Below are 24,486 nucleotides of genomic sequence, written 5' to 3'. Positions count from 1 at the left end.
GCTGAGCACCCACGACAAGCAAAGGCACCAGCACGGTACACAGGCAGCCTCACCTCGCAGTGGTCGCAGTGCTGCCCCGTCACTCCAGCCTTGCAGAAGCACTGCCCGGTTTGTGGATGGCATGAATCAGTCCCACAGGGTGAACAGTTGCACTCTGCCAGGGAAAACACACGGTTACAGGTTAAATTCAAAAGACCCATCAGCCACGCCAGACCTCCTTACTCCTGGAATCCCCATTTCTCCCCTGTCTTAATCACAGCATATACAGAACTTTTCTCTGGTTGGATTTGCTCCTGCTGGCAATTTATTTCCATCACGGTTGCCCAGGGCAGTTCCCCTTTGGTGAGCTGCAGTTTGGCTGTTCCTCAGACACACAGGAGCAGTGCTGGCAGTGGGCTGTGCACACCCACGCTCCCAGGGAGTGCCAGCACCGCTGCTGCAGGAGCTGCTTGGAGCAAGGCCGTTCCAACCCAGGTGTGGCTTGGCAGCTTGCAAACAGGGCTGGATCAGAAGCTCTGCAGTTGTGATGCTGGAGGGCAGGTTTTTGGAGATGCTTTCTTTCCTATTATCATCTTCAGAGGCTGCCTGTCCTGGCATGCATGCAACCGAGTGCATGACTCACCCGTGCAATGCACAGCCCAATGAATGCTATACAACCTTGCTAAAACTCATGACATGTCCCCGGTCAGTCTGTCCTTATTCCCCCCATGCTTGCTGCTGGTCCCACTCACGTGTGCAGTTCTTGGCTGCCACTGCATCCCCATAGAAGCCAGGGGCGCAGACCTCGCACCGTGCACCGGCTGTGTGATGCATGCAGCCCGTGCAGGTGCCTGTTAGGGAGTCACAGCTGCTGAACAGCATGTTGGGATCCGTGTTCCCGCTGCAGTCGCAGGGCTGGCACGAGCTGCCAATCACCAGGGGATTGCCGTAGTATCCTGGGGCACACCTGGAAAAACACAGCGAGTTAAAACACAGCCAGGGCTCTGGGGGATCCCAGAGCTGCACCACCCCTATGTCTTGAGCAATTGCAGCACTGAGGGCATCCAAGAGGACTGTAATTGATACAACACTCTGAGATTTCAAAGCACTTTGTGTTTGGCACTGTGATGACACCCAGAAAGATGCCTTTATCATAGACTGCAAGTCAAGGCAAAGCATGGCTAAGCAATGCAACCACACTAACAAAATAAATCAGCAGTGGAGACAGCAATGGAGTATGTGCATCTAAAAGGGACGGAAAGAGATCCTGCTCGAGGAGAGCACACTCAAGGCAAAGCCAGCTATTTCCTAGGCAGTCTCTATGAGGACATCTCTTCTGCCACAGCAGTGGCTGCATGGGACTAGCATGGCGCCATGGCCCAAGAAACAGAGGTGCCATCCTCCTTACCGCTCACAGTTGGGTCCAGCGTAGCCAGGCTTGCAGAGGCACTGTGTGCCGGAGCCCTTGTGCACACAACCAATGGCAAAACTGAAACGAGAAGGGGTGAATGGGAAATGCAGCTATCACCTGAGGTGGTGCCAAGGCACTGACCCCATGGTGTGGGCTGCTAGGGAGCAGGTGTGGGTCCAGGGATAAGGCTGGCACTGGAGCATCCCCAGGGCCAAACCAGTGCCCTGACGTGGGGACAATCCCATTCTAGGGTGCTCACTTGTTGGAGGCAACGGAAAGAGGACACGGACATCCGACACACTGCAGGCTCCCGTCAGCATTGTGGCTGCCCACATAGCCATCCTTGCACTGCTCACAGTGATCTCCCTCTGTGTTGTGCTGGCAGTTCTGCAAGGACAAGTCATGCTGCAAGCTCAGCTCCGCCAGCAGGAAATCCCCCCACCAGGTATCTGGATGCTGCACTCCCTTTTCTTTCCCAGAACTATCTTCCACCTGACCCGGAGTGGGGAACACCCCCAAAATCTCACATGCAGCTAAAGCTCTAATTCAAGCATGTGGCACAGTTCGCATGTGAAAAGCTTTCTAAATCCCAAACTACCGATTCCAAACTCCAGCTTTACAGCTCCAAAAGGCCATGCTGTCTCACTGTTTACTTACAAGGCATATCCCAGATCCTGGCAGGCACTGGTCTGAGTGGCCATTGCAATGACATGGGATGCATTTCCCCAAAAATAACCCCTTGGTGTCCCTGTAGTAACCTGGAGCGCATTCCTGAGGAGAGAGCACAAGGAGATGTGAAAAACATTCAGGCAAAGCAAACAGACCCATTTAATTTCCATGACAGAATTCCCACTGGGCTGTATTGAAGGAGAAGAGATTAAAAGCAACGAGGAAGATCTTCTATTCCTCATTGGTAAGAGATAACTGGCCAGGCAGAGGATCTCCTCCAAGGTACTGCACGAACTTGATTTAGGTCTTCAACAAATTTTCCTAGCACATCCCTACCAAGAGGCCAGATGCAGCTGGCACACATCCCCCAGGTGTGCTGTGCTTTGGCAGGAGGGAAGCTGTAAGCAGGTCAGTGTGGGGGAATTTGGGAGATGCTGTTCCTTCTTCAGGCACAGTCTAATCTGTAATCAAAGCTAAAACCCTCAGGGGTTGGCCTGGAAGCAGACTGTGCAGCACCACTGCTCTGCACAGAGATCCAAACCCCACAGACTGCCACCTGCACCAAGCACGAGGGGTGTCTGTCTGCAGCTGTTCAACCACTCTCTAAGTAGAACAGTGCAAGCTCCTTTGCCCCTACCTGGCAGGAGTCACCCAGGTAGTTAGCTGGGCAAAGGCACAACTCCACGTTGCTGGCAGGGACACCTGTAGCTGCATCCGTTGCAATCTCCAGGACCACACGACGCAGGGACACAGAGGAGGAGAGCTGGGAGAAGAGTGCCCGGATCTGCAGCTGCTCCAGGTTTGCCAACACCATCATGAGCTCCTCTCTCGATACAGGGTTGTGTGTCTCCGTGTGCCTGAAGTTACTCTGCAGGGAAAAGAACTGCTGTTACTGACAAGAAGAACAAACCCTTATTTTACGGCATCCAGTCCAACCTTCAGCTCCCTTTTCACAGGTAAAGCAGTTCTTGGATTTTCACAGCCAGTTCTGGTGCAAAAGACACCATCAAAAATCACACAATTTCCCAAGTTGGAAGGGACCCATAAAGATCATCAAATCCAACTCCTGGCTCCACACAGGACCATCCAAAAAATACTGAGCTCAAAGCAATGCTCTCTTCTGCCTACAAGCCAGTCATTTCCTTTTGGTAGCATCTGAGCACTTGGTACATACAGGATGCTAACTCACCTCCACCAACTGCAGCCGGCCTTCATGTACCTCCCCCGGGGAAGGGTAGGAGCCTTCCAGAAACATGATGCTCATCTGATTTCCCTGAGAAAAGCAAGGAAGGCATTGGTCATCACCTCATCCTGCACACGTTAGCAGGAGGCACTGGTGAATTGCTGGGGCTGCACCTTCAGGATCACATCTGGACGGGACTCCATGGGAATGAAGACATCACCCCTCCGTGGGTCAGAGTGAAGCTCGTAGCGCAGGTGGCCACCATAGGAGGAAACCTAAGGAAGAGCCAAGTTGCATCAGCTGCTACCTGCAACCTGAGTCAGAGCTGTCCATGCCCCACAGAGTGGGGTTAGGGATGTGCAAGACTGCTGGTCCAGCTGCCACTGTGCTCTTACCCGATCCCCAAGGTAGGAGCTGGGTGCAACCCAGTAGAGCTCCTGATAGGCATCCAGGAGGTTCCTGAGATCAGCACGGAGGAGCTGCTCCCGCAGGCTCAGGGCTGTTGGCACCTCCTGGCGATCACTGCTCATCAAGAGCCAGCCATTCATGTCAATGAACTGCAGGGGAAGATCAAGCATACGTGTTTCTCCCCTTGTGCCCTGGAGGAGCTATGGAAGGCATTTGGATGCTGATGCTTAGAAGAGCAATTCTCAGTTTGGCTGAAAAGATGCCAACAGGGTCACAACCTCACACACATCCTGATGAAGCCATTGGAAAACTGAGCACTCTTGCCTGACATAATTCCCAAATGCCATCCATGACTTTCTACCCTATGAGACTCCAGAGACCAGGAAAAGGGTCTGAAAATGGGAGATGGGCATAGCAGGACAAGGATAACACTCCTCACACCTTCTCTTCCACCAGGGTAAGACAAGTGTACAATGAAGACCCAAGACAGCAGCTCAGCTGTCCTGCTGGTCCCTCACCTCAGCTCGGTACTTCACAGCACTGCGGCAGCGATTGGTGGCACCAAAGCAGAAACACTTGGTGCACCCCTTGGGGTTGCTGGCATCCAAAGAAAACGTCCCCAGGCGGCACTGGTCACACCTTGGGCCTTCCACATTTTCCTGGAAGATATGCAAAGCTCAATATTGTCAGAGGCTCCTTGCTGGGTCTTAGCAGAGAGCAGAGATGGCTCTAGGAGTGATCAAGCCCAACAAGGCTCATCAATGTGACACTGAAAGACAATTAAGCAGTTCCCAAACAAGTTTGCCACCACACCACACAGCAAACATTGAATTCTCTTGAACTAAGCACTTTAAGCCCTGCAAAGCAGCAGGAGAAGGCAGCTGAACAGCAGTTTGAGTTACTCCGCTCACACAGGAGCAGGAGCGAGTGGGCTGACAGCTTCACCTGCATCATTCTCTGACAACAGGGCTCAGAGTTCAGGCTGACTAACTGCCCACGGACAGCCTGGTGAGTAAGTCCTGGCAGCCAGGAAAGATGGGGAGAAGCCTGTCAGGGTGTTCTGAATCGCACAACCCAGCAGGAATCAAACACCCGCAGCCCCAGGGCTAAACCAGCTGTACAGCCAGAGCAAGGAGACTTGAACCAAGCATAAATGCATCACATGAAGGCACTGGAGGACTGACCTTGCAGTGACACTGCCCTGTCACCGGGTCGCACACGCTTGCTTCAGTGCCATCAGGATGGCAGTCACACCGCCGACAGCTGGGGTAGTGGTAGTAGCCAGGGGCACAGAGGTCACACCGTCGCCCAATTATATTGGGCTTGCACCTGGGCGGGATGCAAAAGATGCAGCATTAGAAACCTATGCTTTATGCTGCTGTATTTGCAAAGCTTCATCCATGCTGGAAGCACACGGTGCTGACAAAGAATTCTCTATCCCGCGTGTTTCTTCCCTGCACCCTTCCAGTGTTTCCAATCACCCCAGCAGCATTCAGAGATACTGCCAGCTGTGCCCTGCACAGGGACAGGGCTTCCTCACTTGCACTGCCCGCTGTCCACATCGCAGCCAAGCTCTGTCAGCTCCTGCACTCCAGGCTGAGAGCAATTGCAGTCCTCACAGCCGACGAGGGGATGGCAACCGAAGGTCTGGGGCTCACAGACAACACATTCTGGCTTCAGGGTGTGAGGAGGGCAGATGCACTGCCCCGTCACCTCATCGCAGAGACGTGTCCCACAGTCACAGGCTGCAAGAGACAAAAAGGAGGTGTGTTTGGAACAGCAAGAGCCATGCAGCCCAAGGAAGGCAGAGCTCAGCATCTCAACAGAGAGCTGGGCTGCTTTCCTGAAGCTGTTTCAAGGCTAGAAAATGCAACTGTTTCCAACTCTGTCTTTGCCCCCAAAGGGGCCAAGTAGTCAGTGCTGCACAAAGCGGGGCAGGAGACAGGACAACTTACGCCTGCAGTTGGGGAAGCCCCAGTAGCCGGTGGCGCAGCGGGAGCATTCCCGCCCGATGACGTTGGACTTGCAGGGACACTGCCCACCAAAGGGCTCGCACTGGCTGCCCCGCGCCCCCGCCTCGTGGCACTGGCAGGGCTGTGCCCCGTTGTTGTAGAAGAGGGACAGCGAGATGGCGGAGTCACGGCAAAACCTCGACGACGTGCTGGGACTGCAGAGGAAGACAGGAGGAATCGTCACGCAGCCTCCCCACCACCCCAAAATCCAGCAGGATTTCTTATATAAACGTGTGCTAAATTGGTGCGATGGTGAGCATGCCCAAACCCCCTCAGGTTTGGTCACTACATAAGGAAGTATTAAACAGAGACCTCCCCACAATCCCTATAAAGGGAACACGTTTTTGCTCCCTGAGGAGTGTGCAGCCCCCATTCAACACAGCACCCATCCAAAGCCAAGTGCCTCACTTGATGTAGAAGCTGTTAAAGCCGCAGCTGCTGATGAAGTCATAGGACTTGTCCAGGGGTTCCTCCTGCAGGTACTGAGAGCTGTAGCTGTCCTCTGGCACCACGAGGATGTAATCCTGCAAAGGACAAGATGGATGAGCCAGGCTCTTTAGCTGAGCTGATGGATGCAATCCAAAAGGAGCTCACTCAAAAGTCCAATTACACCTTTCATTTCTCATCAGCTCATCCCTCATGGGACATAATATAACACACAAAGGTGCCTGAGTAGTGGAAAGAGCAGAGGCCGACTCTCTGGTGTGGTCTATCCATAAGGCTTCCTCTACTCTAATGCTCCACATGAGAAGTGACTCAAATGCACTGGCAGAGTACCCTAAAAGGGGAGCACTGGCTGTGCTTCAACACAGAGCAGGCACCTGATGTCATCTTAAACTCCCAGACATGAAGATGTCTGCTTTCCTGTTCTGCCTTTCAGCTATTTACCCAGATTTTGGTCAGTGCAGCCCTGCTGCCCAAGGTTTCTGCCTTGCTTTGGTGTCAAAACCACACAGCAAAGGATAACTGTCACATACTGGTCCTGCTCTCAGTTCTACAACACTAATACTGAAGACTGCACCTTTCTAAGCTGGTTCAGAACTGAGTGATGATGGGAAATGTTCTTACGGTGACACAGCCACAGAAATCCCCAAGGAACCCAAAGACCAGCACTGCTGGAGCCGTGAGGCTGGAGCCTGGTCCAGCGTGCCCCAGGAGCTGCCCAGAGAAATGCTCACCAGCCACAGCTGTTTGCCTTCTGGCACTCGAACAACCACCATCAGGTCATTGTCAGTAACATCCAGGACAATCTGGTCCTCAGCAACTACAAGGCTCCGGCACCCATAGCCATGTGGGCAGAAAGTAGCATTGGTCTGACCTGAAAAGAACAACAAATCTATTGGTCCCACATTTCCCTTGGAATCCTCATCACCCCGTTCTGGTTTCAAAGAGATGAGTCAGTCTTTCTTCACATTTGCAATCCTTGGAGAACCCACTATTAGCTTTTGGCATGGAAAACTTTCTGGGACTCCTCTTTGAGGGCTTCTGCCAGCAGCTTTTCCCTGGAACCTTGCCCATCTCACCTTGCCAGATTCGCCCACCGTTGATCAACACTTCCACAGGGAAAGTGGGATGGTTGGGTTGGTAGTAGTGCAGAACAAAAGCGTAGCGCCCCAAGTTCTGAATCCGGCTGTTAAACACAACAGCAGCCTGGCCCCAAACACAAGAACAGAGTCAAAAAAAAACCCCACATCAGTGATTTCTGCCCCAATTACCCAACTGTCTCCTATCAGTCAGACTTTTGGTGAATCCACCTCCCAGCTCTCCACTCTTCCCCCTTAATGGCACTGCCTGCAAAGCTGCTCCTGGAAGCCCAGAGAACCAAGCAGGGTAGAATGGAGGTAAGACAGAGGAACCCATGGGAATTACAGCTTCAGGCACAAGGTTAAAGTCCTCGTTAAATTCCAAAACTACTCATTGCTGAATTGGTAAAGCTATAGAAGAAAGAAGGAAAAATCCAGCCCACCCTATGCTGATGCTGCTACCTGCAGTGGCTGCAAGAGGATGAGCTCTGTGGTGAAGTCCATTGCTGTAGGAGGCCGAGGTGCAGGCTCCAGTGGGACTCCAGCTGGAGCCACAAGGACAGCTTGAGCCAGGGGGACGTCAGGGGCAAGAGGCAGAGCCTGGGCCCCCTCCAAAACAACTGACTGGGAAAGCTTGAGGAATCTTGAGGGAATGCAGGAGCTGCTGCAAAAGGAGACAATGGGATGTAAAGAGAGGATTTGGGGATCCTGGCAGGAAAAGCACAACCTTGGCATGGCGGATGATGAAGCATGACTGATGAGGGAGAGCTTCTTACTGGGACCTGCAGTTCTGTGACACATGCTTAGCAGTAAGGACAAAAACCTTGCAAAGGCTTATTTCTGTGCATATATTATACATACATGTCAAGAACTCAGCAAGTACCTCTTGCTGCATGCAAGCAAGGACAAGAAAGCAAGCTTATTCATGGTGACTGCTCAATACCTGCCACAGGAGGCAGTGTGGAGCCCAGGGACAGGGCCAGCCACCTGGCTTCCAGCCCTTGTTCCAGCACTGCCTGCTTAGTGGATGACAAGGTGCTTCACCTCAGTCTCCTATGCCACCGATTTCTTTTAGCTATATCAAAAACTTAAGAAGCTTCAAAGCTGAGGGGAATGGGGAAGCAACTCTTTTGAGTTACAGCCACATTCACACTAAAATCCTGAGAGTCTTCAGACTCTTACCTATTGGATGAGAACATGCCATGGACACTGATGCAATGCACCTTCGGCTCGACGAACTCCATGGTGAACTGCTCAGCAGGAACAAGGTGCACTTTGTGCTGCCACACATGAAAAGGAGACACCCAGTTACACAACAGCCTCTGGGAGCCTACAGTGGCTTCTGAGTCCACCATCAGAGCACCAAACATCCCCTCATCAGACTCTGGCTAACATACAGCAGACCACACCTATTTCCTGCCTCTTCTTCTCTGGTGTTTAGCAGCTCCTAAGGTGTTTAGGAGCTCCACTTCTATCTCCATCTAAGCAACTATGAATGTCTCCAGGTAAAGTGGGAAGTACTGTCATGTTGCTGCACAGCTCCTGCAAAGAGCAGCTTCCTGTCAGCATCTTCTCCCAAATCCAAGTCCTGTGATCTATTTCCAAACATGCTGCTGTACACTCTCTCCACCTCGGACTGCACATGACATGGATGGAGATCTAGCATCCAGTCCAACCAGAGCCAGGTACTGCTCCCACCTCTCCTTGCAATCTGTTAACAGCACCTTGTGAGAGGGAGCCTCACCAGGAAGAAGTCAGCCAGGTCAGCGATGAACCGAATCGTGGCCTCTGAAGTAAGTTCAAAAGTTGCCAATCTGCTCTGGGAATCCACAGCAACTCCTCGACAAAGGAAACTGTGAGACGAAAATAGATTTTGAGCAGGGTCGTGACACATTTCTTGTCTTGCCAGCTATATGTCCCAGAGGCATTTAGACAAAATCCCTGTAAATCTTTTGATGCCTTTTCTGGCAAGTTTCCCAAGGACACCTCAGACATTTGTTTCCCACTGCACAGTTTGCAGCCTGAAGTCAGACACTTCTATAGTAAGGGGCATAGTTTGACCTTCACCACTGGCTCCAACAAATCTGCCTGTAGGCCATTCCCCAAACCAGGGCCCCTACCAATGTACCCAGTTGCAAATAGGAGCAATAGGCCACTTGGCAGAGGTATTACAGGACTCTGCTGGCACGATAATGTGCCAGGGATGCCACGCAGTTCCCAGGGTCAGCCAGTCAGTAAAATCCACATCCAGTTAGAATCAGTTTGGACACATGCAGCTTAGATATACAACATTGCAGCATTGCTTTCCTTATGCCATAAGGCAGAAAAAGCTCAATCAAGGAAGTCTGCCCTGGCCAGGTCACAGGAAGACTGAACTTAGTATCTCAGAGCTCACCATACCTGTAGACACACGGGTAGAAGGTGAATGTGCCCTGCTGCATGGCTAAGTGCGGTGAGCTGATGGCAACACCCACAGGATGCAAAGCATTGGGGTTGGCATACTCCACCACCAACACGTATTTTCCAGGTTGGGCAACAGGCAGCGACAGCTGGACTTCCACCTGGAGAACAGAGACACAGCTGGAGGAGGGGGTCCTGTCCCACCTCCCATAGCGAGGACACGTGATGCCTGTGTTACAAATCCTCTGCAGCAAACACTGGAGTTTGCACCCCACTGCTGTTTGTGCCCCTCATGGGAAAAGACACACAATGGCATTTGTGGCATTCCAAGTGATCATGAATTAAAAGGTGTTCACAGCTCTGGTCCTCAAATCAATCTCCCCCTTGTCCCTGTGCAGCAGTTGCTGCTGAGTGAATCAGGGCAGATCAAGCCATACTCAGAAGCACATGCTACTTGTTTGCTTGGGGTGATCTGTTCCAGCTTTACACCCTCAGGTTTGTACCCCTGTGTCCAGCTGCCTGCAGAGTGTCTTCACCTCTGTTACCTGCATACTGTAGGCTCTCAGAGAATACCCTAGGAGTACAAGCCAGGGCTGCAGGGGACTGAGAGGATGCGACAGCCCTTACCACGTACCATGCAAGTACCATGCAACCTTTGTAAGTTGTTTGTATGCAAGGCATTGTTTTTGGTCTTGAGGAACAGGGCATGCAAGCACAGCCCCAACACTGATGGAGCAACTGAGGTGCACTTGGGTGCAACATCCTTTTGATAACCTGCCCAAGTGTATGCAAAGCACCGGACAGTGCAGAGATGACTGCCACCATGCAAGAGATGAAGCAGAAGTGCTACTCACATCATTGCCACTGCACATTGCCATCCAGGGATGGGAAGGGGTGAGCTGCTCCATGGGACAGCCTCTGGGTAACCTGTTGTCCAGCCTGCACACCGCATCCACCCCTGCCACAGCAGGGAAGCCATCCAGAGACAGGTACTTATACAAGAGGCAACTAAAAGTATAAGAATTTGAATAGAGCTTTTGTTATATAACAATTGTAAGAGCCAAGGACACACATGAAGACTGCCCTGCCCAAAGAAGCATCTCGAGTAATTGTGGTGCAAGACCATTTGTTACAGGACCAGCAAGAACAGTCAGAACAAAAAACTTCTCCCCTTGGAGTGTGCTTTATGCTGAGGAGTGCTGCTATAGTGGAGAAGATAGGTGATGTCCAGAACCCACCCAGCCTCCCTACCTGCATGGACAGAGGGGTCCTGAGCAGCACAAGCAGATGCACTGAGATGCTCTAAGCACTGACCAGACTCTGCCCATTCTTTTTAAATAGTCCAGCAAGCACTAACTTGTAGCCATTTTCCAGCACTACTGACTGACATATACGACACTGGGAATGTATCCCAGCACAGGAAAGGGCTATGGTCTTACTGTGTTAGATCTCCAGGGCCTGTAAGAACACAGATTGACTGTGCCATGGATGAGGCGACCTGTGCATTGGACTTCTAGGCCAGTGCAGGCTCACCAGACTTTATCAACTATGGCAAGCACTCCACAAAACAATTTTACTGCATCCAGACTCTCATCAGATGTACACTATTTTTCTAAACTCCAGACCAAGAGCTGAGTCCCACATGGCACAAAAATACAGAGATTCTTACTTCTGGGTGGCTTGTTCTGGGGCTGGCTGGTATGTACACGGATCCGTGACCTTTAGCTGCAGTATTGGAGCTTCATAGTATGAGCTGGGTAGCAAGACCAGATAGTCCTAGGCAGAGAAAAAGGAAAGTGAGTTCCATGTAGGATATCTGTCCGTGTAGAGCCACTGAAGCTCCTTGTGGTAGATGGAACACAGGGGCTGGTCCTTACCAGCAGCACACCCTCTGCTTCGACAATCAGAGACCAGGTGTTGGGGTTGAGTACGAAGGGCTCCCCAAAGCTGTTCTGGGGGACAGTGACAAAGGCTGGCTCGGTGCTGGGAGCAAAGACAATCTGCTTGCTCTGCTCTGTACCTGGAGTGGGAGGGACAAGAGGCTTTGAAGGCACTGGGGAGGGGATAGAAAGTCTGGGGCTGCAAATCAGAGCCTGCGCTCAGAAGAGCAGTTCTGTAGTGCAGCAGGGAGCCCTGGGCTGCTGCTCTCTTGGTGCTGCTGTAAGATGCCCCACAATCCCACGTTGACCCATAACAGAGACATCTGCTCTGAATCTACTCAGTAGCTTAACAGGAAAAAAAATATTAAAATCACTGTAATCCTTAATGCTAATCCACAGCTCTCACAGTGTGCCCTGCATACCTGGACTGCAAAGCGCAGAGTATTCCATACCAAAGAGCATTCTTCCTGCTAGAGAAGGAACTCATTTATGAAGAATTTATTCTGAGACAGACAAAAAGAATTGTCCAGATACATTCTTCCTTAGGGATATTCTGATCCCAAGTCCACCGGCAAGTTAACCGTCTTCTCGCAAACTCTCAGACTCCCAGTCTGTGCTCCCATCCTCCTTGTCTGCCATGGACTGAGATTTAGATAATGATTTTAACCTGCAGGAGTGCAGCTGAATAGCTCCTTGGCTCAGCTGACACATTCCTGTAACCATTCTATTCATTAACTTTGGATGAAAAAACAGCAGAGCACCTAGAAGCAGACCGCCTGCCCAGCAGTTTCAGGAGGGTTTTTAAGGACATGGTTAAGGGGGATTCACTGAATATGGAGCTGATGACATGAAGAAGTGGAGAATGCCACACGCTGACTGTCTTGGTATTGTACATGGACATCAAGGCAAATTGCAGAGGGTCAGAAACTAAAGCAAGGGCTTTTGCTGCTGCTGGGATGAGTCACACTCTCCTCGTGTGTGCTAGAGCTGCAACAGCCTGGCTTCAGCTGGGGCCAAACTCTCACTTTCACAGATGGGAAGCAAAGGTGAGGATGTGAGGAATGAAGAGACTTCCCTGAATAGGTCATGGGGCAGATTTCTTGACAAGCTGAACTTTGAGAGGACTCCTTTGAGAGCTTACACAACTCAAACTCAGATGGGTTGTGGAGGTGGAGAGGGAAGAACTGGCCAGTAGACCATATGCTTGGAAAAGGCTTCCCTTTTCACAAGCCACATCTTGCGCATCTTCTTCAAGCAGAGAGATTAAATGGTCAAATATGACCTTTTATCTTCTTTTCCGGCTGCTTGTCTTTTACCACTTGCCCACTCCACCCAGGCAGAAGGTGGCCCAGTATTTCTCAGGCCAAATGGTCTATGAAGGAAGCTGCTCTCCTGGATCCCTTTGCTGGTGTAGCAGTCCAGCAGTTTGCCTTTCAACACTATAAAAAATCAAATGCTGCTTCTGAGCAAGGAGAGAAGCACATCATGGGGCAAATAAGCTCTGCTGCTGGACAGGAAAGTTCAAATACTTCCTGACTTTCAGTGGGATCCTCAAGCATGAGCTTCATTCATGCTCCTCTCAGCTTTCTGCTGTGTAATATGGCTGGCCTTAAAATTACCAGCTATTTTTCCCCTCCAAAAAAAAAAAAAAAAAAAAAGAAAAAGAATATCTTGGCATTTCAAACTTTGTATATCAGATCAAAGGCAAAACATCTTGTATGTCAACTGAAGAAAGAGGACAGAACTTCACATACAAATAAATTAATTTGCTGATGTCAGCAACCTTGTACTGTGCAAGTACAGCAGGATAATGAGGCTGTACACTTCACAGAGAGGCAAAATCAATCAGCCAGCTGTGCCCTAGGGTGCTTGCATGGCTTCAGGTCTGTACCCACACAATTCTGCTCGCACTGATTCCCAAAATAACTGATGCCCAGGTCTCTAGGCTTGTTCAGCCACCTTATTGTGGCTCTTCTTCCTCTTCAGCAGCTTGTGTCTTGGTAAGAAGCTAATCACTGGAGTGCACTGCCTGTGTAACACGCAATTTCAAGTCAAAGACTTCCAAACACTGTGATGCCAGCAGCCTGTTTTAGGAGATGCACAAAGCAAGGACAAGCTTGCACACATCAGAGTAGCTGCTAAGACTATGTCCAGCTGCCAAAGTTTGGATCCCATTGCCAGCACTTGGCAGATTCTGGTTTTGTGGAAACTCAGCTCAGTTCTGCCTGGGGCACTGCGGTGACTCTGCCCCTTGCTGGAGAGACTGTATCTAGTTGTACAACAGCCTTATCCACCAACAGTCTGACTGATAACAGTCCTCAACGAGTAGCTCCACAACTGGAGACCAGCTTTCTAATGCTGTGTTAAATAAAGGAGGCTATAGGCTCAAATCAGCCTCTGAGTTGGAAGGGCAGATCTAACAGGTAAAGCCATATGGAAGTGTCTTCTGCAAAGGATGATGAAGAAGGTTGCCTGGAATGGGGAGGAGGTGGCGATGGTGCAGGAAAGCAGAGCAGTCTGGGATCCTTACCTCTCCTTCGTGGCTGATAAGCTGTAATTTTGCCATATACAGTGGCCCCTCCTGAATTAATATACCTCAGGATGACATGGAACAGATAGAGCTCTGCCTCCTTCACGTTTACAGTGACTCTGATTTTATTCTGCAAAAAGCAAAAAAGCACATGGGGCACACGTCACTGGGAGGCCAGCTCCTGGCCACTCACCTGCTCTGCAGGGGAGCCTCACCCACCTGCCTACCTGCCTGCCTGCCTGCCTCTCTTCCCCCTCCCCACCATCCCATGGCACAGCACTGGCCAGCCACCTGGGATGGGCACGCTCAGGATGGGCACACGTGGGACAGTCACACCTCAGACAGGAGAAGGGGCAGAGGAGCAGTGTCGCAGCGTGGAATGCTCTGAGTTAGTCTAGAAGTGAAAAATGCACTTACAGTTGCCACAAATATTAAACTTTCCTTCCTCAACGACCGAGACCCTCCCTTCAACACTGGCGGACCCCCGGCTGACGTAGCGGAAGACGAGGCGGAAGAGGTCGGGGGAGGTCACATTGAGAGTCACCACTACCTTGGGCTGGTGGGAGAGAGAAAGGGGAGAGAAGCAGAGCACACCTTCAATTACCTCCACCGCTGACAGCCACCAGCCCAAGCGCAGCCGCTTGGCTCACTGCTCCCAAAGCGACATGCCACAGCGCAAGGAGAAGACAAGCACCTGGCCCTACAGCCCCAGCACAGGCACCTCACGACGACATCCCCTGCAGGGCTGCCTGCAGAGCACGCGAGCTGACAGCGGAAAGGGGTGGGAAGCCTCTGAGTGCGTCTGGAAAGTTCTCAGGCACAGCAGGGTTGTTCAGCTAGGCTGGTACACGTGCCAAGTCAGAGGAGAGGTTTTAAGAAATCCTTGCTTTTCTTATGCACGTAATGCTTTTTGGCTTTGTGACATAACCAGCCAGCAGGTAGCAAATGCTGAAGCCACTGCTCTTGTGCTTCCACATCTCTGATAAGATGCCAACAGAGAAGACTGCAAATGGAGTTCATTCCTCATCCCCAGGAAACTGCAAGGCTGAGAACCACCGGTGCCAAGGAAATGCGTCATTGAGCGTGCATCAGTCCTCTGCCTATCTGGATACTGCTTGGGAAGTCCTAATTTAAACAGATGCCTTAGGTAATACTCACTTTGAAGAGGCCTAAACACCTGCTTGAATAGCCCTTCTGCTTATGGTGGAAAGCAGGGGGCATGCCTGGGGAGACTCCTAAGGAGGGTTGTGTTCCTGGGAGCTGCAGTTATACACCCACAGGAGAGCAAACTGGAAAGACCTTTCAGAATGCAAACTACAGGAGAGAACTGCCAGCAGATAGCCATGAGTTTGCCCTTCTATCAAGGCCTATTTCTATCTCGGTGCCAACACTGGATGCAAAACAAAGCCAAGAGCTTGAGCATGAGCATCATCCTTAAACTTTAAAGGCTAGAATTTTCTCAAGGGAACCTACAGTAGTTGCTGCCCAGCTCCTAGGTACAAATTCAATGGAAAAGAGTCAACACCTCTGGCCTCTCTGTTATTTCACTTAAGTGTGAAAAAAAGTAAAGAAAACTGAAAGTACACACACCAGAATAAGGAACCTTAAAAGGGACAAGACTGTAGGAGAACAACTGCCCTGCACTCTATCCCCAAACACACACACAGGTGACACTTCAGCAGGTGCCATGCAGAAGAAGAATCCAATGAGAAATAAGAGAGTCAAGAGATGAAACAGCTTAATCTCTGGAGCTTAGACAATTCCAGGTTAGTGTAAATCATATTTATGGCAAACCATCTGTCAGCAAGAGCCGAAGCTGAGGTCTGAGCTGAATATGGAAGCAAAGAATCTGCTTTATTTTTGGAAAAATGTGAGAAGGTTATGCGGAAAGATGCAAGAAAGAGCAGAGTCAGAGGAAACAGCCGCAAGGAAATCCCGAGACAGTGTTTATAGACATCCCTGTAAGCAATCACCAAGCGACCACCTCTGTCTAACCGGATTAGGATGTCAGGGGACTCCCAGTTTAGGATCTTTCCCCTCATCAGTCTATGCCGTCCCCAGAACTACAGGAAATATCTCCACAAACAGGCTATATATACACTGTGCTGTTTATGTTGGCTGCCACGTGGCTCTGAGAGGCGCTTGGAGTAACAGACGTGTGCCAAAAACACGTCAGCTTTCTGCTGGCTGCATCCTCCCCAGGGGGAGCTGGGCTGGGACCAGTGTACCTGGATGGAGGACATCTGTGCATATCCGCGCCAACTGAAGCCCTCAAACTCCAGCGGGTTGTAGCCGAAGCGCACAGCCCGGCCGTCCGGCGTGGTCCCTTCCTCCAGCTCAAATTTCAGGTGGTGAAGGTCAGGGAAATAATGATCCCGCATGGGTCTGGGGAAGAGAAGGAGCACAGTGACTTTTATCTGCAGGGAAAGGCTCTGGACTCACCCAGCTCACCCCCCAGCCCCTTTCGCCTCTTGAGCCGCTAGTTTCAGACGCTTCACGCCTTCGCTGCAGGCAGGAGGACACCTCAGCCAACGCGTGGCTGCCATCCAGGCGACCAGGTCCCCATGCAGGACACACCAGCACCAAGGGATGGGCACGAGGCAGGGCCCAGAGGTGCAGCTTACTGAGTGCAGGTGGGCCCACGCGTGTTGTGCCGGCAGCGGCAGGCTCCGCTCCGCTCCTCGCAGGACGGCCCCAGCGACCCACCGACGTCGCAGCGGCAGCCTGTGGGCAGGAAGCGCCTGTTTACATTCCCGCCACGCTAACGAGCTCCTGGTCCCTAATCAAAGGCGCACCCCAGCGGGTGGGGAGGCCGGGCCACTATTTTTATTCCATTGTATCCGTTTTCATATTGGCCCCAGCCCCGCTTGGATCAGCTCCTCTTCCACCTCAGCGCCGAGCTATTTGCAGATATCCAACGGCTGCGGGAGGAACAAGGTCTGCAAGCCCTCACAGCCAGGCACCGCAGCACAGCGGCCTTGTTCCCTCTTCCCAACCCTTCCGGGACTGTGTGGGCCAGCCGACGGCGGCCAGATCTCCTCCTTCTCCTCTTCCCATGGTCACGATGGAGAGCAGCCAATCCCACGTGTCCAGGTCCACCTGCTCCCAACAGGAGGAAGGGGGACAGCTGCGAGGACACGACCACCAGGCTCCCATCCCTAACCTTAAGGACCTTAATCAGTGGTAAAAGCATGAATTTGGGTTTCCAGATACCCAGTAAGATCCAGCACATGTTCTAGGTCATAGTATGCCAAAAAGAAAGAGGTGGGACGTCTGCTCCTTCTCTCCAAGGCCACCAATCAGTTGAGGTATGCAGACGCTTGCTCCAGGTTCATCCCGTGTGCCCCCATCCTTCACCTGACATGTCAGAAGGGAACTCACCTTGGCAGCCAAAGTAATTTGCGTTCTCCATACTGAAGAAGCCATCTTTGCACGTTGAGCAGAACTGGCCACAGGTGTTCGGTTTGCAGAAACACTGCCCATTGCCCTAGGAGAGAGCAGGGATGGGAGCTGATTCCCTCTCATTGTTCCTCATGGCTGAGCCATTACTCAGCTACGTGGGTTCTAGTCAGAGGTGCTGGAGGAACATTGTGAGTTTCATGCTTCCTGTGTGTGGGTGGGCCAGATAAGGGCCAGATAAGTGCAACTGCCCAAAAATTCAGGCAAACAAAAATCCAGGCATCCTGGGCCAGACCCAAAAATATTTAGGTGCCTAATTTATGACAGGTCTTAATCCTACGTTGTCATGCAAGCACAGATTGTGGTGTGACCTTTGAGAGTACAGCGTCAGGATGGGAGTCTCCAGCAGCTGTTGGGAGAGCTGAAACACACCCAAGACAGCACAGTTTCAGATGTGCCTGGAGGCACAGAAAAGCAAACCCACCTGCTGACACTCTGCAATTCCACTGATGGTGCCCTTGGTCTCACACTTGCAGCCTGAAGAGGGGAAGAGGAACAAGAAATTCAGAACAGCATTCAGCATCTGAGAAGAAGCCTGATGGATAATCATTACCCACCATACCAGAGGACACTGCCTGGGATAACAGGAACTGGGAGCTGGTCAAGTAGAGGGTAGCATTGAACAGGAACTGGGAGCTGGTCAAGTAGAGGGTAGCATTGCACATGGGTTCACTTTTCATTTTGGACAGTTATTATTACAGATACAACTGTCAAAGACATTTGACTTTTCTTCACATTGAGCCACAAAAGTCTAAGTGTGCAAGGTCTTCAGAGGGGGGACAAGAACTCATTGCACGAGCTCTGTGTTCCACTCCAAGCAAAGGCTCTAGCCTTTTCCCTCTCCAGGAGGTGTCCCAGGTACCTCCAACATTGACATATCTCATGGTAAGAAGGAAGGAAAGGTATCCCTTCCATCCAAAAGTGGTGGCCCCCACTGGCTTGGGTTTGAATCTTGTATCATTACAATGTGGAAAGGACTTTTTGGGGTTGTGCGTTGCCATTTCCTTACTCGTGCAGCCATAAGGGTTATCTGGAGTCAGGTTCCAGTACAAGGGCTTGCATCTGTCACAAGCTGGACCTTCAACATATGCTCGACATGCACAGGAGCCCTGGAGAAATGGAGGAGAAAAGAGCAGGTGAGAATTTACGTAACAGTGGCTGAACATAGTGTCTGCTACCCTACAGTGAGCAATGGCTGCTTCTAGAACTGCGCTTTAGGAATGATTTGGCCCAAGTGAGAAAAAGAGGGATCATGCTAAACAAACAAACAAATAAATAAATGAATGAAATGGCCTGCAGAGGTTGGGCAGGTTCATCTGATGATACTCACTGGGGCCAGCGAGGGATCTGCAGTCACTAACCCAGCTGGGTTACAGGAGCCCACTAGAAAAGAGAGGCACGAGAAGGGATTTATAAAGAGACAACTCACATCCTGATTGCTCCTCAAAGCAGTCATTTCTTCACTGACATAACCGTTAGGGAACGACATCCCATTTACCAGCACCACACCATGTCCAGGACCCCAGGGTCCCTGTCCCAGGAGGAGAAAGGAGCTCCTACCTTCACAGTGTGGAAATCCATAGGCGCCCGGCACGCAGCTGTCACAGCGCAGCCCCGTCACTTTGGGCCGGCAGCTGCACTGCCCCGTCTCCTGGTCACACGTGCTGTGCAGAGAGCCCTCCCTGGAGCACTGGCATGCTGCAAAAGAGGGGAGAGGAACTGCTGGGCTTGCAGGGCACAAAGACTCCTGCATTCAAGGCCTCCCTCCAGCAACCTCTTTTGTCTGCCTGACCTTCACCATCACTGAAGTAGTCAAAAACAGGTTATAAATAACAAATGTACTCATTCTTTCATCTAGTAAAAAAAAAAAGAATAAATCTTTTAAGGAAAACAATGTTTTCACATTTTTTATCAGAGCCATTCATGTACATCTATGTGTTTTTCAGTGTCGGGGAGAGAACTTTTGGTTAAAGAAAAGGGAACGTGTGATCTCCTTCCAAAACGATCAGCAAGCAACGACAGATCTGCAAAAGCTCATTTGCACCCAGGCTCCAAAGCACAATACTCAGCCATGATGCATGTGGGCAGCAGGTCCCCAGCACAGGACCACGAACAGCCATGGCTCTGCTGGGGGCGAGGGCAGACTGATGGCTCTGTGCTTCCTGCACAACCTCCTGCAAACCACACAGCAATCCTGCTGCCATATCACATGAAAGGTCAGCGAGCTGCTGGGGAGCTGCCCCTGCCCTCCTGGCACAGCCAGCACTCCTCAATTCCCTTCCCTGCTCTGATGCCAAGGGGGATATGGTACAGCAAAGCACTGTTAATTAAACAACAGATTTTTTAAAAGCCAGGTTTTCCTCTTCTTTCCCTGCCATGATTCCTCTACTCCCCTGCAATCTGGATACTGCTTTAGAAGAGAAAAAAAAAAAAAAAGACTACTGAATTCCTATGAGACCATTTCAGCCATGCCTTCAGCCTCTTCAAAGGCATATTGCCGGCATCAGCAGTTGCAAGGAGTGCTCTGCCAGCTGGCTGCAGCTCAGGCATCTACATTTAGTATGGTGCAAGAGGGTGACGATGCTCTTTTGTAGCTTCAGGGAAATGGTATCACAGATTATTTTTTTAATGAGCAGTAAATTCTTGCTGGGAGACATAAGAATACATCTGGCTTCCAGTCAGGCTGCCAACAGGAGGGAGATGGGGACACTGCCCAGAGCTGGAGAGGGCCATTCAGAGTAACCAGAACTCAGCCCTGGCACCAGCAGGAGTGATGCAGTGCCCAGAGAAGTCACTGGAAAGCTCTCTCCTTGAATCTGGGGCTGACATGAAACCCCAAATTCTGATCTTTCAGAGAGGGAGTCTGAACCTATTCATTATCTGTAGGTCTGTTTCAGAGGCCATATATCCAGACTGAATTTTATTTCCAACCAACCAGACAGACCCGAGCTCTTGCTGTTAGTGACAGAACTGCACAGCCTCTGGGGAAGCATTCCTTAGAGATGTTTCCTCACTACATAGCATGCCTATCAGATGAGATAGCCAGGTGAACTGTGCACAAGAAAATTGATTTCTGCTGCAAGAACCGGTTATATTCATATATAACCCTTGGAGCTGCATTTCAGAAAGGGAAACCATTACTAAGCCAGTAACAACAGCTATTCCCTTCCCTCCCCTAAGATCCGCTCACAAGGGTGGTTACTCACGTGTGCAGCTGGGGTACCCGTAGAAGCCCAGGGCACACTGGTTGCAGGTGTGCCCTGCAAAATTCACATGGCATCGACATTGGCCGGCTGGGCTGCAGTTGTTGTCCACAGCACCCCGGGAGTCGCAGGAGCAAGCTGGAAGAACAGGACTCTGATGAAACGCCTGAGCCATGGCCAAGCACTGCAGCTCTCAACTGTCAGTCGCTCCCACACAGATTAGTTATTTATATAAAAAGAGTTCATTTCTTAATTCCGCAGAGACATGGGGAATACCTTCATCTAGATCACAGCCATACCAGGAAAATGACCCTGAGAGGTGGTGAATTTGTTTTTACAGCCTATTCAATGCACCTTTTAGCAAGTTAATGCACAAAAGCATGTGTCCAACCCATGAGTTTAATGTTTTTGTTGCCTTCTTTTTTAATATTTTAATTAAAATATATATATATATATATATATATATAAAAATTGCTACTTATATACATTAACTATGTTATATGTATTATATATGGTCTCATGCAATTTCTTCACCCAGTGCAGCCCAGGCAAGCCAAAAGGTTGTAGACCCATGAACTAAAGAGAGACAAGAAGGTGTAAGCTGGGACATTTGGTCACAGCTGAGTTGTGATGAGGAAGTGTGACTAATAACAATTGCTCCTCCTCCAGGCTTTGGCATGATCCATGACCTCCAGAACAAGCCCGCCAAATTCTTACTGCAAATTACATGGGTGATGTTGAGAAGCATCAACATTCTCCAAAGAAAGGCATGCTTTTTTCATTTCCAAAGAAAGGGGAACGTGACAGACCAGCTGGAACTGAGTGTTAATGCTCATTTAAATGTCCCATGTGAATAACCCAAACTTGAGGCACACTCTAGCAATTTTTATAGCTGATGCACTTTGAGCAGGGAGCTGGGTGGGCTTCTCTGTTCCGCATTCAGCTGCACATCCTCACAAGGAAACCACCAGATGTGGTCCTCAGCTGCCTTGCCAGCACGGCCCCAGCTCGTTCTCCTTCAGTTGGAGCAAACAGCTCCCCTGACAGATGCTTTGGGGAGACAGAGTGCCCTGACTCGAGGCCATTCCCATCCCTTTGCTGCTGCCGCAGGTCCTTACCATAGCAGTGGGGGTAGGAGTGGTGCCCAGAGCTGCATTGCTCACACCGTGGCCCTGTGAACTCAGCCTTGCAGAAACATCTCCCGGAGGAGTCGCAGCCTCCCGGCAGCGTCCCAACAGCACTGCAGCCACACACTGCAACAGAGGGAAAACACCTTCTGATTTCCAGGAGCAAAGCTTGTGGCACAACAGGGCATTTTCTGAGGCTCTCGAACAGCCACATAAGCATTCAAGCTGTTTGATCTCTGCCCATTGTTCCATGTCCTCCAAAATGCCCACACACTTTCTAGCCTTCCTCCAAAATACTACCAGAAGACGCTGGCTTTGCTGTAACATCTATGCTACAGCTGGCAAAGGCAAACTGCTGTTCTCACACTGACTGCCTCTGTGCCACCCTTGTCTTGTGCTCATTTTTGGGCGTCTTTTCTCCAGTAAAACATCTGTAGTAAGCAAGGCAGAGATCACCTCAGGGTATCTGCTGCACACCGGTCCATTCATGGAACCCACCCAGGCCTGGGGAGCACAGATACTCACACTGGCACAGGGGGTAGTTGAAGTAGCCAGGGGCGCACTGATCACACGAGTGACCTTCAAATCCTGTTCGACACAGGCACTGTCCTGTCTCACTGTCGCAGGTGCCATCGTACTGACCAGGGCCAGAGCACTGGCAGGCTGGAAAGCAAAAAGGGCACTAGTTAATAAACAGCTTCTTAAGTGTTTTCCCCTCCTAAGAAAGGAACCAAACTCCTGCTTCCTCTGGGCTGGAAACTGGAGAAACCACAGGGGACAGAGCTGACAGCAAATATGCCCAGCCCAGAGCTCATATCCATATGGAATTTCTCAACAGCACCCCAGGGCTGGGAGGACACTAGAGGGTCACGGTTGGGTGGAAAATACCAGCAAAAGTCCTGGGAATTTGTCACTTGGAAGTGAGGCTGGAGAATTCCTTTCTGCAGAGTGAGTGGAGGGTGGGAAGAAGCAGGGAGGTGAGCAGGGGAAGGCACGGGGCTGCTAACCCTGAGTCACTCACGCTGGCAGAGGGGTCCATAGTGGCCTGGAGTGCACTGGTCACAGTGTGTCCCCTGGAAGTTGGGTTTGCACACACACATCCCCACCCGAGGGTCCTTGCGGCAGGCATTGCCTTCTGTCCCACCGGCATAGCAGTCACAGTCTGCAGGGGGGCACAACAGGCAACATGAAGAGGACAAAATGCAAGAAAACAGCTCACAAGGTTTTCCCCTAATAACCTTCGTATCAGATGCAAATGTTTTAACTAAAGCCAGCTTAGGTGAGCAGCACGGCGGGCTCGTGGGGTCACAAGATGGCTGGGAAATCTCATCATCACACAGTGTGCAAGGTGCTGGTCTGGCAGCAGGGCAATGTACAGAGCAGACTAATGCTGTCTGCACAGGTCACTCAGGGCTGATTTGGCGAAGCACTGCCAAAGAGCTGTGCACAAATTTCCATGGATTTCAGCTACTAAGGGTGAGGCATTGGCTCCTTCCCTGCTGAATTCAAGCCCTTCTCCCTGTTAGGGCCCTCATCCAACTCAGCAACAGTATGGGTGATGGGCTGAGGGAGGGAAGTGCAAAACTTGTCTAGCAAGCAGAGGCAGGGGGAGGCAGGGAAATGAGAAGGGAAGTGAGAAATTCCATCTCAGAAAAGAAAAGCCTGCCTGGAAGATACAGAGTTTAGAGTATCAGAAGGAAGGAAAAGGTTATCTGCAGCACAGTGGGAAGCATGAGACAGGGGAGGACACAGTGGGAAAAGAGAAGAAAAAGGACAAAGGAAGAGATCAGCTGAGAGGGGCGATTGTGAGAGAGGAGGGAGGTGCAGGGGGGCATGGCTGAGAATTCCAAACAACAGAGAAAGCAGCTGTCCATACACACTTCCCAGACACTTGCAGCAGTACAGACAGTACAGACCCACCGTGCCTTCCAGCCTACAGAGAGCGACAGCATGCATGGCAGGACAGGTCTGTATCAAAACCCAAAGGCTGAGATCAGGGCGAACACAGCTTGAATTCCAGCTCAGCCACAGTCCCTCTATGATCTTAGGGTGCTGCTTATAGGGAGGCCAGAAAGGCCATACCCTCATGGTTTGAACCTCAGAAAAAAACACACAGCCATGCTCTGAGTTTCCCTATCTACGATAATGGGATCATAAAGCTCACTTTCTCCTACCCCTCAGCTGCCTGCTTTCTTGGAACCACTGTGTGTCAGGCTTGTCTCTTACAACCTACAAGCTCTGTAAGCTGAAGACCTGATCTTGCTTTAGAGGACATGATAATAGCAGGGTGATTGCCAAAGACAAGGAAAATTGCAGTTCTTACTTATTATCTGTCCTGCAGGGAGCACTTGTTCTCCAGTATCGTTATAAGCAAAGGCTGGAACAGCTGTGTGGAGAAAGAGACATTGCACAGGTCATCATACCACACCAAAAATCAATTACAGCCACTCTTAATGCAGGCTCCTGAATGATGCCTTTTTTCCTCCTGCACAGAAATTGGGAGATCAAACATTAGACAAATAGGAAGTTCCCACTGACCCTCTGGCTCCATCTCAACCCACATCAAGTCCAGCCCAATTTACATCTGTGGAACAGATGGACAGGAGTGCCAATGTGGCATGGGATAGAGAGAGCAGCCCCTAACAGAGGGCCCTGACCCTTCCAACACCTGTTGAGTCTAAGAGATCCTGGACTTGGCCACG

General features: G+C 50.8%; 1 protein-coding gene across 3 annotated transcripts in view; it reads right to left on the bottom strand.

Annotated features, from left to right (window-relative positions):
* LAMA5 (laminin subunit alpha 5) overlaps positions 1–24,486 on the bottom strand; it is a 79,051-nt gene that overhangs the window by 12,834 nt on the left and 41,731 nt on the right. The window contains exons 11-46 of one of the 3 annotated variants that reach the window (XM_052683538.1): positions 24,108–24,170; positions 22,806–22,946; positions 22,310–22,447; positions 21,776–21,910; positions 20,661–20,795; positions 19,015–19,152; positions 18,785–18,837; positions 18,464–18,563; positions 17,879–17,931; positions 17,377–17,482; positions 16,620–16,719; positions 16,224–16,380; positions 14,413–14,551; positions 11,463–11,605; positions 11,255–11,361; positions 10,440–10,593; positions 9,586–9,746; positions 8,930–9,038; positions 8,368–8,465; positions 7,648–7,849; positions 7,186–7,312; positions 6,841–6,980; positions 6,071–6,186; positions 5,606–5,817; positions 5,191–5,395; positions 4,835–4,979; positions 4,169–4,309; positions 3,638–3,799; positions 3,416–3,517; positions 3,249–3,332; positions 2,697–2,927; positions 2,048–2,161; positions 1,650–1,777; positions 1,388–1,468; positions 732–946; positions 54–154 (exon numbers count right to left, since the gene is read on the bottom strand). In XM_052683538.1, the coding sequence (XP_052539498.1) occupies positions 54–154; positions 732–946; positions 1,388–1,468; positions 1,650–1,777; positions 2,048–2,161; positions 2,697–2,927; positions 3,249–3,332; positions 3,416–3,517; positions 3,638–3,799; positions 4,169–4,309; positions 4,835–4,979; positions 5,191–5,395; positions 5,606–5,817; positions 6,071–6,186; positions 6,841–6,980; positions 7,186–7,312; positions 7,648–7,849; positions 8,368–8,465; positions 8,930–9,038; positions 9,586–9,746; positions 10,440–10,593; positions 11,255–11,361; positions 11,463–11,605; positions 14,413–14,551; positions 16,224–16,380; positions 16,620–16,719; positions 17,377–17,482; positions 17,879–17,931; positions 18,464–18,563; positions 18,785–18,837; positions 19,015–19,152; positions 20,661–20,795; positions 21,776–21,910; positions 22,310–22,447; positions 22,806–22,946; positions 24,108–24,170 (4,736 nt within the window). Of the gene's footprint in view, positions 1–53; positions 155–731; positions 947–1,387; positions 1,469–1,649; positions 1,778–2,047; positions 2,162–2,696; positions 2,928–3,248; positions 3,333–3,415; positions 3,518–3,637; positions 3,800–4,168; positions 4,310–4,834; positions 4,980–5,190; positions 5,396–5,605; positions 5,818–6,070; positions 6,187–6,840; positions 6,981–7,185; positions 7,313–7,647; positions 7,850–8,367; positions 8,466–8,929; positions 9,039–9,585; positions 9,747–10,439; positions 10,594–11,254; positions 11,362–11,462; positions 11,606–13,995; positions 14,126–14,412; positions 14,552–16,223; positions 16,381–16,619; positions 16,720–17,376; positions 17,483–17,878; positions 17,932–18,463; positions 18,564–18,784; positions 18,838–19,014; positions 19,153–20,660; positions 20,796–21,775; positions 21,911–22,309; positions 22,448–22,805; positions 22,947–24,107; positions 24,171–24,486 lie in introns of all 3 variants that reach the window. The other 2 variants (XM_052683539.1, XM_052683540.1) reach the window with 2 other exon arrangements.

This window comes from Tympanuchus pallidicinctus, unplaced genomic scaffold (genome assembly GCF_026119805.1).
Source record: "Tympanuchus pallidicinctus isolate F22 unplaced genomic scaffold, pur_lepc_1.0 scaffold20, whole genome shotgun sequence".
NCBI classification, from domain to species: Eukaryota; Metazoa; Chordata; class Aves; order Galliformes; family Phasianidae; genus Tympanuchus; species Tympanuchus pallidicinctus.
This window is presented reverse-complemented; position numbering and strand designations above follow the sequence as displayed.